This window comes from Oxyura jamaicensis, chromosome 4 (genome assembly GCF_011077185.1).
Source record: "Oxyura jamaicensis isolate SHBP4307 breed ruddy duck chromosome 4, BPBGC_Ojam_1.0, whole genome shotgun sequence".
Classification (NCBI taxonomy): Eukaryota; Metazoa; Chordata; class Aves; order Anseriformes; family Anatidae; genus Oxyura; species Oxyura jamaicensis.
In genome coordinates, this window is record NC_048896.1 from 95686932 (window position 1) to 95699147 (window position 12216).

Here is a 12216-nt window from a genome sequence, read left to right on the forward strand (position 1 = left end):
CGTTCAGCGCCCCCGGATTTGCTCCTGTTGGAGCTCCCCATGGGAAATGACCGTGCAGCACAGCAAGAAATCCCAAAAACAGCCCCAGAACTGAAGGAAGCCCTGCCTCCTGCGTCTGTGCGGCGGGCGGCACAGCGAAGCACCCCGCTGTCACCCCACGGGGCTGAGGGGGGGTCCCCCCTTCCCGTCCAGCACCGTGCTGACCCCTGTGCCAGCTGGAAGCCACGGAAGGAGAGGAAACAGACGGGGTTTGGGCAAGCACAGAGCCCAGGGCTTGCTGCACCACCAGCCCCGAGGCTCTGCACACCGAGGCTCTGACACCAGCGGAGGCAGCTCCGCAGGCGAGGGCTTTTCCAAGCAACACCTATTTCCCTTTTCCCTCTTTGCTCCACGGGCTGAGCGCGGCACCTGGGACCTCGATGTCCCAACAAACCCCAAACCTGACCCAGCGTGGAGACGGCCTCCGTCCCCTCCCCGTGTCCCAGGGTGGGATGGGGACAGGAGTGTCCCTGTCCCTGCGGCACTCACCAGCCTGTCTGCCGCGTGCTGGAGGAGGTTTTGAGCATCAGTCCGGGCGCTGATATCTTCCCAGTAGGACGACAACACCACCACGGGCTTCACGTTGCCCCAGGGCAGGTAGTAATACTGGCAGCCTGGAGGGCACAACACGGGTGAGCTCGGGACATCGCGGTGACGGGCACCTCCCCGCTCAGGAGCGGAGCAGAGGTGAAGGAGGGCAGAGCATCCTCATCCAGCCGCGGGCAGGAGCCCAGCGTTTGGCGCTCTGGGAGCAGGAGGATGGGGACCGTGTTCCCAGAACCCATGGGCCACCCGAAAGCACCAGCCCTCTCTCGAGAAGAACCGGGCGCTGTTAGGGCCAGGGAGCCACCCTCCACTCCATGCCCAGAGCTGTCCTGCCTTCCCCACTCCCCCCGGTCACCCATTCCCACGCACACCGGTGCCTTCACACGGTGACGGAGCTTGGAGGCAGCTCCGGGCTCCTCCTGGCCCCAGCCCTGGCTCGGGCAGAGCCCACCAGACGTCGCCCACGTCCAGCTGGGTGGTGAAGCCCCCGACGGACGGAGACCCCCCGGCTCACCGTCGAACACGGCCCGGCTGTACTGCGTGGTGGAGGCCAAGGGCAGGCAGGTGTTGTCGAACTTGTTGCCGTAGTTGCCGACGCTGACCTCGAACTGGATGGCGTCGTCCACGTCCTGGAGCATGGTGGCCGAGTAGAAGGCGGCGAAGAGGGAGTACTTGCGCCGGCGCAGGTATTTCTGCAACAGGCACGGGGCCGTGGGGGTCTACGCGCAGACCCCCCCCCTGCCCCCACTCGCACAGCAACCCGGCAAAGCCTCCGAGACGGAAAAGGTTATGGCAGGGAAGAGGACACGGCGCTTCGAGGGAATTTGGGGTGAGATTTAGGAAGGAGCTGACAGAGGAGAAGACCGGAGCCTTCCACGTGCAGAACGGATGTTAGGCCTAGAGGGACGAGCAGCAGGAGCACGTCTGCGGCAGCGCCTGGGATGGGATCGGTGTCCTTCTGAAGCAAGTGTCCCACCACCAAGGCTCACTAAGGTTTGCTCTCCACCACGCAGCAGCTCAGAGCAAGCTGGACGCCACGGGACGAAAGCTCAGCAGGGGACAGCCACCCTCCAGGAGACCTCTGCCCATGCCACTGCTCACGGGACGCCACCCATCCCTCGCCAGGACCGACACCCCCTGGCAGAGGAGCCCCCGGTGACAGCAGCGACCCCGTTACCTCCACCCTCAGGATGTCATCGGCGGAGATGTCCTCCACCTTCTGCTCCACGTGCTCCACCAGCCTGGTCTCCAGCTCCACCAGCACCCTGCCGCGATACGCGACGCCCTCGCCCTTGGGGTAGAGCAGGGACAGGGTCAGCACCCAGGAGCCCGTCCCCGGCACCTCTCCGCTTTTTCAGCCTCGCCGAGAGATCGGGCAAAGCAATTCTGCCAGCGCTCCGGAGGCGGGGAGCACGCGGGCAGCGCCGCGACACCAGGAGGGTTCGGGCAGCGGGAAGAGCCGGGGCAGGCTCCTGGTCACGCAGCCGGCTGGGGTTAGCGGCAGCTTGCTTTTGGCAGGGAGGAAGGTTAACTTATTTCAGGCCGTGCTGGAAAGAAGCCGACTTCACCTTTCCCAAATTGAGCGTCTCGTAAGGGTCGGGGAAGCCGGTGAACTCCCGGGGGCTGCCGTAGAGGTTGATGTAGCAGGGGCCGAAGGTCGGCAGGAAGCCCAGCCCGTCGTCCACTGCGGGGCACAGGGAAGGAGCCGTCAGCGACCCGCGGGCACCTCAGCCACCCGCGGGTGCCTCAGGCCATAGGACGGCGCTTGGAAGAGCAGCGCTCGATTTTAGGGCACCTCAGGCAGATGAGCAGCTGAAACCCTTTGCGTGGTGCTGCCCTGAGATCCCAAGCACCACGCCGGACGCAAAACACCGCCACAAAACCATCGCTGCCCCGTGGGGACACCCCAAAGCCACCAAGGGGAGGACACCGGAGCCCTTCCCCGCTCCGCAAGGCGGGAGGTTCCCCCATCGAGGTGCTCGGGCACGGCGCAGCCGCTGCTCTCCCAGCTACGACAGCGGGGAAAAACATTTACCAGGGCGGCGATCGCAAACCGAGGGGCTAAGGGGACGTACGGTCTGCGGCTTTCAGAGGCTTCGCGAGAGCAGGAAACTCATCTGAAGCACAAAGAAATGGAGAGAGGTTAGGAGGGGGAGCGCACGGGAGGGCGATGGGTTACAGAGGAGGAGGAGGAGGAGGAGGAAGAGGGGGAGGAGGAGGAGGGGGAGGCACTGCCGTGGGCTTTCGGTGCCAAGAGAGAAAGAGAAAGGGGGAGGATGGCTGGGGGCTGCAGGGCACGTGAAACAGGCTCTGAGAAGCCCCCAAGGATGAAAGATGCCCCGTGCAGTGCAGAAGCCAGATGGAACCGAGGGGCGGGGGGGGTTCAGCTGGGGGTTGCCAGTCCCACAGACCCCTCCCAGCCACCTCCTCTCCCTTCCCAGCTCCACTTTTCCCTCTCCAAACCGGCCCAGGAGCCACACTTCCAAGCGGGAAAGCGCGGGGAGGATGTGCACATGCAGAGCTTGGGGACGCTGCGGCGCAGGCTCGCCGTGCCGGGCTGCTGCAGGGAGCAGGGCGAGGGACCGGGAGGGCAGCGGGCGCCACCAGGCTCGTTAGCAGCAGGACACCCGGGCACGTCAGGGCAGCCTCTGCTCCAGCCTCGCCGCGGCTCGCGGCAGCCCCGCAAGCACAGAAATCGCCACGAGCAAGTGGCATCGCCACCTCCGTGCTCAGCACAGGTGACAGTGTCACCCCCCCCGGTCCCTGCCAGCACCTCCGTGGTGGCTCTTCAGGGAAGGCTCCTGGCACTCCAAGCACCGCTCCCAGCATGGGCCGGACCTCAGCCCCCACCCCAACAGCCCCTAAATGCCACCTAAGGAGCCACCATCGGTGGGAGCACGCACGGGTGGCACCTCCCTGCGCCGGTGACACCGCTGTCACTATGGACAGTCACCTCTGGTCACCAGAGAGGACACAAAACCTCGGCTGCACCGCAGCCCACCCCTCCCCGCGGCCCCAGAAGGACCTGAAGATCTGTAGGGCCACGAAGCAGGAGGGACCACCTCCAGCAGGCCACCGCGGGATGGAGCCACCACCAGCACCATACCCGCGTCCCCCCTGCCTCTCCCGCAGCCCCGGTGACGTGGCAGAGACCTTCCTGGCTGCTCCTTGCTCCCAGCCAACACCAGCCTCAGCCACCAGCGTGCAGCACTCCTCCGTGGCCATGCACCGTGGGCCCCATCCTGCCGCCCGCCCTTACCCTCCAGCTCCCCGCCGGGCGCCGAGATCTTGGACATGCAGAGGTAGGTGGTGCCGATGGTGTCGTTGTGCGTGAGACGGTCCCTGGAACACGGCCACGTCTCAAGCACAGCCCACGTCCCGTCCCAAACACGGCCACGTCCCCTCCCAGACACATCCCACGGCCCAGACACAGCCCGTGCCGAGCATCCCCTGCTCCGTGAGCGCATCTTCACCCCCCTCCCAGAGCCTCCCAGGCTTTAAGGGGATCTGGTGCCTGCCCCGATGCCCTCGGGCACCCTGTCCCCACCCCGGGGCCACGTCCCCACTCACCAGTCGGTCACCCGGATCCGCATCTTCTCGCACATGGAAGGGAACTGGGAAGAGATAGCGGAGCGGTGAGCGGTGGCCGGGGGCTCCGGGGGGGGCTCCGGGGGGCAGCCGGGAGCGGGCACGGCGCTCACCATCGCCGGCAGCGTCAGGCACTGGTTCCACTGGGGGTTGGCGTTCTTCTCCAGGATCCTCGAGTAGAGCTGGAGGTGCGGGAGCGGGATGAGGTCAGGGCCGCCAGGCAGCCGCAGAGTTTCTGCTTGTGGCTAACGCCCCCCCTGGGGAACTTTTCCTTAAGGAAAGCAGAGCTCCGGGCACCCCATCCACCAGGAAACCTCAGCTCCTCCACCAGGCTGGGTCCCTCCCTTGGGCACCATCTCCCTGCCCAGGCCTTTGCAGGTCCCCCCCGATCCAGCCCCATGCCAAAGGAGCCCCCCGGCTCCCTGCACTCCACCCCCGGAGCCGCTTCGTGCCTTTTTCTCCCCGCGGAGCTTGGCAGTCTCACACCCCAAAATAAATGTTCCCTTCAATGGCTCCGGCCCGTGGGGCTCTGCCTTACGCAGGAGGCAGAGGCTGCTCGGGGGTCTCACCCCAGGACCCCCAAAAAGCCACCCTCTGCCCCCGTACGAGGTGAGACCCCAACCCCTCCAGGGCAGAGCAGAGGCTTTCAGCCCCTCGCTGCTGCCGCGGATTGCAGCCCCAGGGTGGCTCCGGGCCGTGAGGGCACCGGTTTGGGTTTGTCTGGGGCAGCAAATGGAGCAGGACGTGGCCCTGCAAAGCCTCTGAGCCACCCCCACGTCCCGGCTGGCAGCAGGGGGACGTGGGGACAGCCAGCTCCCGCTCTGGGCGGCGTGCAGAAGAGCAGCACGGCCCTCGTTTGGGGGCTTGCTGCCGTTATCCCCTTCCCCCCAGCGCAGCCTCGGCGCCTTCATTTCTAACGCAACAGCACCACGAAGAGCCCAGCGGAGACAGCATCGCGGTGCACCCGGCGTGCCAGGACCCACCACCACAGCGTGCCAGGACCCACCACCACGGCGTGCCACGCACACCCTGTCCCCAGCCCAGGGGACCCCTCTCCGGCCGCTCACCATCTTCCCCGCGAAGCTGACTTCCACGAAGGGGTCGACCAGGTTCTTCTTGTTGCTCTCGAAGCCGAAGACCTGCCGGACGTTGTCCATGACGGCGTCATCCACTGCGGGGGGAAAAAGAGGCGCTGGGAGGGCTGCGAGCCCGCGGGGACACCCACCTCCCCGCGCACCGCGTCGGAGAGGTCCCGGGGACAGGGCTGAGGGCGAAGCCTCCTCATCGGCACCCTTGGTCCTCTGCACAACGCCCCGGGACGGGACCACCGCGAGGAAACGCTTACTCTGGGGCAAGTCCTCAGCTTTGAAGATCTTCAGGCAGAAGTGGGCCCCTCTCAGGGTGACCCCGGTGGGGCGCAGGAGGTTCCCTTCGATGTCCTCCTTGTCTTCAGAGACCTCCTTCTTCTCCAGCTGCGGGGCGACAGGAGGAGAACCCAACAAGTCATGCCTCAAAGCCCCGATACGAGCAGGAAAACCCCGGGAGCAGCTCGAAGCCCAGCACCCGAGACCAGGGCGGGTGGAGGCCGTGGCCCCCCTGGGTTCAGCAGCCCCCGGGCCAGTCCATCCCAGCCGTCCCACACCGATACTCACGGGAGCTTCGTCTCCGGGCCCCAGCACGAACAGGCTGACCTTCAGGTAGCCCTTGGCGCCCGCGGAGAAGTCCTCGGGGTCGGACAGCCGCCCCCACTTCCCCCGCCCCCCGCCCCCGGGGGGGGGGGCGCCCCCACCCCCCCCCCCCCCCCCCGCCCCGGGGGGGGGGGGCATCAAGGATGCTTTTGTGTATTTTTGGTTTTCTTTTTAAACCATAAATGGGTGTAACAGAGCAGTTGGTAGAGGAACAGCCTTACAGAGGCGCGATCTGCCTGGCTTCGTGGAGGGAAGAAACATCATCTCCATGACCCCTCTTTCGGTATGGAGAGGATGGAAGCATAATATCAGGGATCTGCTCACGCCAAGCCCCCCAGGGGCGTCCAGGTCAGTGCGTTACCCCCGGCCCCACCACCACAGCCGTGTTTTGGCAGCACAAGACGGATCCGTCTCGGGGCACAGCCTCAGCACAAAGCTGAGCTGTTTGAGCTGCAGCAGCCCAGGGGAAGAGGAGCGATCCCCGAGCTCCTAAGGAGCACACACGGTACCCTAAAAAGCCCGTGCCACTGGCGGTGCGGTGTGCGTGCCCCTGGAGACAACCAGAGGGGTTGCCTCGGTCCTCTGGCGAGCAGCCAGTGCCACTTCAGGACACGGGATCAGGCTGGGGCGTTTTTTATAAGCATCACTTTGTCCTTCCTTCGTGTCCCCCTCCGCCCCCCTGGTACCGCATCCAGGGGTAACCGGGATGGCTGCGTGCGTTTTCCCCTGTGTTTGACCCCCAAAAATTGTCACCCAGAGCAACTGCCCCCGGCCGCAGCAAGCGACCCCAGCTGCTGAACTCACTTGGCTCCGAATAAATGGTCTCGACATCCATCTGTGGAAAACAAGAGGAAAGCAAGCGAGCTCGAGCAAGCCACGAGGCTGGGACGGGGTTGGGGAGAGGCGTGAGCCCGTCCGTACCCGAAACTCCCCGATCACCGAGTCCGTCCGGAAGGACCGAGAGTCCACCACCTGCAGGAGGAGCGGGCACAGCACTGAGTCCGGCACCGAGCCGGGACGGGGACGGGTCCCCGGGCAGCACGGGGAGGGGACAGGGCCGTGCCCCCCCCCGGGGAGCAGCTCACCGTGATGAAGATGGGCGCGTCGAACAGCTCGGCCGGCGACTCGAAGACGTTGAAGAAGAAGGTCTGCGGGGCAGAGGGAGCACGGCTAAGGGCTGAGCACCAGCACCCTGCGCTCCCGGCCGTGCTGCCCTGCCCGGACATGGGGCGCTGAGACACCTCGGGGAGGTGGCCGGGATGGGTCCCGCATGGGCCCCTCACCTCGTCGAAGAAGGGGCTGTTGCCTTTGCGTATCCTGGTCCTCCTGGTCTGCCCCGCGGCCGTCACCTTCACCACGGGCTTGATGTTAACCCCGGGCAGCTGCCGGCCCTCGATCACCCGCACCCGGATCTGCGGCAGGAGGGGAGAAAGGGCAGAGCTCAGCGGGCACGGGGGATGCACCAGGACCCGGGTCCCCCACAGGGGATGCACCAGGACCCGGGACCCCCACGGGGGATGCACCAGGACCCGGGACCCCCACGGGGGATGCAGCAGGACCCGGCCATGCCTCACCTGGAAGTCCTGCGGCTTGTTGGACAGGGGCTTTTTGGGCGAGCTCCTCCTGCGCCTCACCCCGTGGACGTGGTGCACCGGGGGCTTGCGGGGCAGCGAGGGCGGCTCGGACCCCGGTGGCCCCGAGGACGCAGGCTCCGTCTCGTCCCCCGTCGCCGCCCGGTCCTCAGCCTCCTCCTCCTCGGTGGGCGCCTCTGCGCGGGGCGGGAGGCAGGGAGGTTGCTGAGGGGGCTTCGGGTGGGCTACGGGGGACGCGTCCCCCCGTGCCGCACGCGGGGCGCTCTCATTACCGGTGACCGTGTCGGGCTCAGCAGCCCCCGGCGACGGCTCAGGGGGGGACGGAGGAGGGAAGAGGGGAGCAGCGCCCGGAGGGGGGGTGTAGGACACCTGCATGATGAGGAAAGCCTGGGGAAAAAAATAAGAGGAGAGGCGTCACAGAGCTCTCCCCAGCCTTTAAGGCATGGAGGAGGGGGTCCCATGTGGGATGCAGGGGGTGACCCCCCCGGCACAGCTCATGGGGTCCCCACGGAAGCCCCTGTGGCAGCGGGGTGTCCTCCTGCTGCCCCCTCCCCGAGCTCGTGGGAAGGTGAACCAAAGCTGAAGGGCCCAGGATGGGGCAACCGGTCCCAAACTGGGACCCTGCCAGGCTGGGGGCCAGGACCACGGGGTTATCGATGGTCCCAGGGGGGGGTGGCAGGGCAAAAAGACGCTGCCCACATGGGAACACCAAGGAGCAATGGCAGCGATGGCACGGCCGCCCCCAGGCAGGGACTCACCCCGGTGGTCTGCTTCTTGGCGTCCAGCAAGGGGACGTTGTAGGAGGCCGCCAGGCTGGGGGAGGACAGGACATCTCGCAGGGGCACGCGGGCTTCTCCCAAAAACCTGGGGGCCGAGAGCACCGGGGGTCAGCGGGGGGAAGGGGCCGAGGAACCGCATCAGGGACGGGAGCCAGCGCGGGGCAGCGGTGCTGGAAATTCCCAGCTCGGGGGCGGGAGAAACGGCCGCGTCCCCTCCTGGACACTGCTGGGGAGGATGCTCGGGGCCGCCTGCCCTGCTCATATAACACGGGGACTTCTGGGGACTCTGCCCCCTTTTTAGCATGAAAGAGCACCTGGAAGGGGAGCTGTCAGCTCCTTGGATGGACTTTCTGCGCCAGCTGCACCCAGAATAAAAACGGAGAAAGAAATGGCCGGGGGGGGGGGTTCGGCGGGGCGGAGGAGTCCACAAAATCAAAGCTCTCCACGGGCTTCTGTTCCCCGTGATATCCAGGTGGATTTTGAACCACCACGGGAGCGATTTGCCCCTATCACGCTGGATATCTCCAGTTTCCCCTATCAAGGGGAAATTCTCTCGCGGTGGCGCTCGGCAGGCGCAGGCAAAGCGCCCAGCCCAGCTCTGCTGCCCCACAGCCGCCTCCTCTCCCGCTCCCGTTTCCTTCCCCACCACTTCAGGAGGGCTGGAGAGGCCGAGCGCTGCTCCTGCGGGCAGAGAACCGTCCTCCCCTCCCCGTCTCCTTCCATTTCCCCTGCAGACAGTCACGGAAACAGGGCTGCGCTCCCCAGGAGGAGCGGGGTCGCTGCTAAGTGCCCCCGCTGGGGCAGCACCCCGGCAGAGGGGCAGCTCGGTGCCGTCTCCGTAGGGAAGGGAAGGCAAAAAGCCAGCGGGGAAGGAAGGGGACAGCAAACAGGAGAGGCTCCCCACCAAAGGCAGCCAAGAACTGCCTGCACCAGCCTCCTCCCCTCTGCCCCCCCCTCTATTTATAGAAGCACACGAAGCCACCGAGCTGGACCGAGCCCAATTTCCAGCGAATCCAGCATCAGCTTCGGGGCTGGGAGCAGGAATCGGCCACTCCACGGCCTTCCTCCCCGTCCCAGAGCCTGCAGAGCCGCGTTTCCCACCACGCTCTGCCCACAGATCCATCAATTCCAAGCATTTTTGTTTCCTGTAAGCAGCCAAAAAGAGCCTGGCCGAAAGGAGCCCGGCCCAATCCCAGCCCAAAAGAGCCGTGGCACCTCCTCGGGTGCGCGCCCATCACCGCGGCCTCGCGGCACCACGAGCGGAGGCGGCTGGCACAAGGGTCCCTGTGTGCGCTCCGTGCCCCGCGCAGTTTTTTTCTCCCCAAATGTCAAAGCAGCCCAGCAATGCGGCGCTCGCCTCCCACCAGCATCCCCAGCGCCTGGATTATCACCACCACCACCCCCCGACTCCGATTTGCAAAGCCTCGGGCGTGCACGGGAGTGCACGCCCGAGGCTTTGCAAAACGGAGTCGGGGAGGCAAGCGTGGGGCTCGCCCCCCCCCCCCCCCCGGTGCTTTCCCTACCGGTTTCTCCCCATGGTCTCGTGGTCCTTCACGACGACGCTGAGCTCGGACCCAGGGTCCAGCGCCGTGCCCTTCAGGTCCCACTCGAAGCCCTGCAAGGGGAGGGAAGGGGAGCGGGCATCAGCTCTGCAGGAGGAAACCCCAGCCCGGGTTTTTGCTACGGGTTAAAAAGCGAAGGAGAAAACCGACGGGAGCTGGCACGCAGCGTTCCTGCACCGAAGCTGCGTTACTGCTCGCTCGCCAAAAAGCCATTTTTTTAACCTTGACCCCCCACGGGTCAGGGTTAGAAGGAAACAATATCCTCCCCTGGGCCAGGCTGATGCGTAAACCACTTGTTTTCCCTGCGAGCTGCTGTATTTTTATACGATTTCTTTTAATCTGCGTGCTTGGCCCTGATAAGATCTTGATGGAAGGGGAAGAGGTTGGAGCAAAGGGCCGTGCGGAGCCAGCTCGCGGCTCTGCTTGCCCCCGGCAGGATGTGTCCTGGTGGAACCGAGACAGCCTCGGGCTCACGGGGACGGGCACGGAGCCGCGCTCACCTCGTTCCATACTGGGTTCACGTTGTTCTTGATGACCTTTGTCTTCTTCTTCACGCCTGTGGGGAGCAACGCGCATGGGTCTGACGGGAACGGCCCCAGAATTCGGATCCCCCCCCCACCTGGTGCGTGTGTGGGAATAGCAGCGGGGTGAGAGGCTCCCGGGGGCAGGATCTGCCCAAACCCTGCGCACAGGCTGGGCTCTGGGACTGCCCCAGGAAAACCCCGGGCAATCCTCTCCCTGTGCCGTGCCTCAGTTTCCCCACGCCAGGGCAGGGAGGAGGCTTTGCCTCCCCTTGCAAATGCTCCGGGGAGAATTTTGGGGCTGGAGAGCACCGCGGAGAGCGGGACAGCCCCCTCGCTGCACCTCGGTCCTGCCCCAGCCGGGACCCGGGGATCCCGCACCGCACGGCACAGGGGCGAAGCTCACGGGCTCCACCGGAGGGGTGGCACAGACACCCCCAGGAAGTGAGGGCAGGGACGATGCCACCCCATCCCCGTGAAGCCGTCCTGTCCCCATGAAGCCGTCCTGTCCCCATGTTGCCGTCCCATCCCCATGGAGCCAGGCAGCAGCGGCTGAGCGCAACCCAGCACCGAGAGCCCGCGGTGCCCCCCGCCCAAACCCGGAGCCTCAGGTTCACACCGAAGGCGGCGGCACGCCAGCTCAGCCCCGAGGGACGGCCGCGAGCCCAGGGGAAGAGGAAAAGGAAGAGCACGAGAACAATAGCGGTGACTCAAAGCCCGCGGGACCCCGGGTGGCCCCGTCCCGCCGTACGGTGCCATGTGCGCACGGAGAGGTACCGCGGTGCCGGCGGGGAGCCCCGACCACGCACTCAGAACAGCCCCCCTGGTTCTTGGGGTGCTTTTTTGTGATTTTTTTTTTTTTTAAGCATTGCCAAGTTAATCTTTTCCTATTTCAGATTGTAAAGAGCCACTGCTACACCTTCCGGCCCCGAGCTAAGCCGGCGGGAGGAGGGAGGGCTCCGTGCGCTGGCAGGCGGCCCCATGGGACGTGTCCCCGCACGGTGCCCGGCCCTGGGGAACGTCCTCGAGCACCGGAGATGTTGAACACCCCTCGTGTCAGGCCCGGCTCCTGCTTTCAGCGCATCCTGGAGACACGGGGCTGTGCACAGCCCTGGAATTCCCCCACGCCTCCAGGGTCTGGCCGTGAGCTGTTTTCTGCATCGGATGGAGCCCACCCCTGGGAAGCCCCCCGGGAGCCCAGAGCTCTGCGCTCCCCCCACCCGCAGCACGGCACAGGAAAGGCTTGGTCAGAAGCCACTCATCATCCCCTTCCTTTCCTTATTTTTTTTTCTAAAAATGGACATTTTCCACCGCCGGGAAGTGGGTGCCAAAGAAACAACATCCTCCCAGACGCCCGCTTTCGAGGTGCAGAGGCATCGCCCCGCTGCCCCAGCGCAGCCGAAGGGAAGCCTCTCGGCATCACCTCCGTGCCAGCAGCAACGGGATGAACCCCGAGACACGGGGCCATTTATTTATTTACTACAAATCTCTTTACGAGCAATTAAAAGCCGTTAATCAGAGCAAAGCGCAAAAGCAACCAAGAGGGCACCCGAGGGCGCAGCACCCCGCAGCACCGCCCTGCCGGCGCTCGCCCCGTGGGGTCACCCCGCTGTGCCACAAGCTGGGGACAGCACCAAACGATCGTCCCCAGGTCCTCCCCGGGGGAAAATCCCCACCACCACCAAAGCAACGGGATTTTTCGCTCCCCTCCTTTGCACACCCCGAAATCTCGGGGGAAGAGCCCACACCCTGGGGACCCCAGTCCTCAGCAGATGTGCCACCAAGTGAGCAAGGCGCTGGGATGCGCTGGAGGTCAGGGACGGAGGGGGATCGATACGAACCTGGTAATGGGGAGCGCGTGGGGGTCCCCTGGGAATTTCGCAAGGATTTGGGGCAAGGAT

The 12216-nt window shown here is 65.6% G+C and overlaps 2 protein-coding genes across 2 annotated transcripts in view; both read right to left on the reverse strand.

The window, feature by feature from the left end:
• The window catches only part of DYSF (dysferlin), a 75627-nt gene extending 69793 nt beyond the window's left edge, over nucleotides 1–5834 (reverse strand). The window contains 11 exon segments of the mRNA XM_035324108.1: nucleotides 529–653; nucleotides 1100–1277; nucleotides 1763–1876; nucleotides 2154–2269; nucleotides 2661–2702; nucleotides 3845–3927; nucleotides 4156–4199; nucleotides 4287–4355; nucleotides 5241–5344; nucleotides 5519–5645; nucleotides 5826–5834. Coding sequence (XP_035179999.1) covers nucleotides 529–653; nucleotides 1100–1277; nucleotides 1763–1876; nucleotides 2154–2269; nucleotides 2661–2702; nucleotides 3845–3927; nucleotides 4156–4199; nucleotides 4287–4355; nucleotides 5241–5344; nucleotide 5519 — 876 coding nt within the window. The 5' untranslated portion in view covers nucleotides 5520–5645; nucleotides 5826–5834.
• A 655-nt stretch (nucleotides 5835–6489) lies between these two features.
• LOC118165811 (dysferlin-like) lies at nucleotides 6490–10423 on the reverse strand. The gene is made up of 9 exons (XM_035324109.1): nucleotides 10295–10423; nucleotides 9756–9847; nucleotides 8212–8317; nucleotides 7726–7840; nucleotides 7436–7629; nucleotides 7145–7273; nucleotides 6947–7009; nucleotides 6783–6833; nucleotides 6490–6696 (listed from the first exon to the last, which is right to left on the reverse strand). The coding sequence occupies exons 2-9, from the start codon at nucleotides 9767–9769 to the stop codon at nucleotides 6505–6507; spliced, it is 864 nt and encodes a 287-aa protein (XP_035180000.1). The 5' UTR covers nucleotides 9770–9847; nucleotides 10295–10423; the 3' UTR covers nucleotides 6490–6504.
• Between the last annotated feature and the right edge of the window lie 1793 nt (nucleotides 10424–12216).

Excerpts from the sequence above, each read along its gene's own strand:
- LOC118165811 (XM_035324109.1), bottom strand. Across the intron at positions 7,010-7,144 it reads ACAGCCCCTTCTTCGACGAG|ACCTTCTTCTTCAACGTCTT; the intron begins GTGAGGGGCCCA and ends TCTGCCCCGCAG. Across the intron at positions 6,697-6,782 it reads CGGTGATCGGGGAGTTTCGG|ATGGATGTCGAGACCATTTA; the intron begins GTACGGACGGGC and ends TGTTTTCCACAG.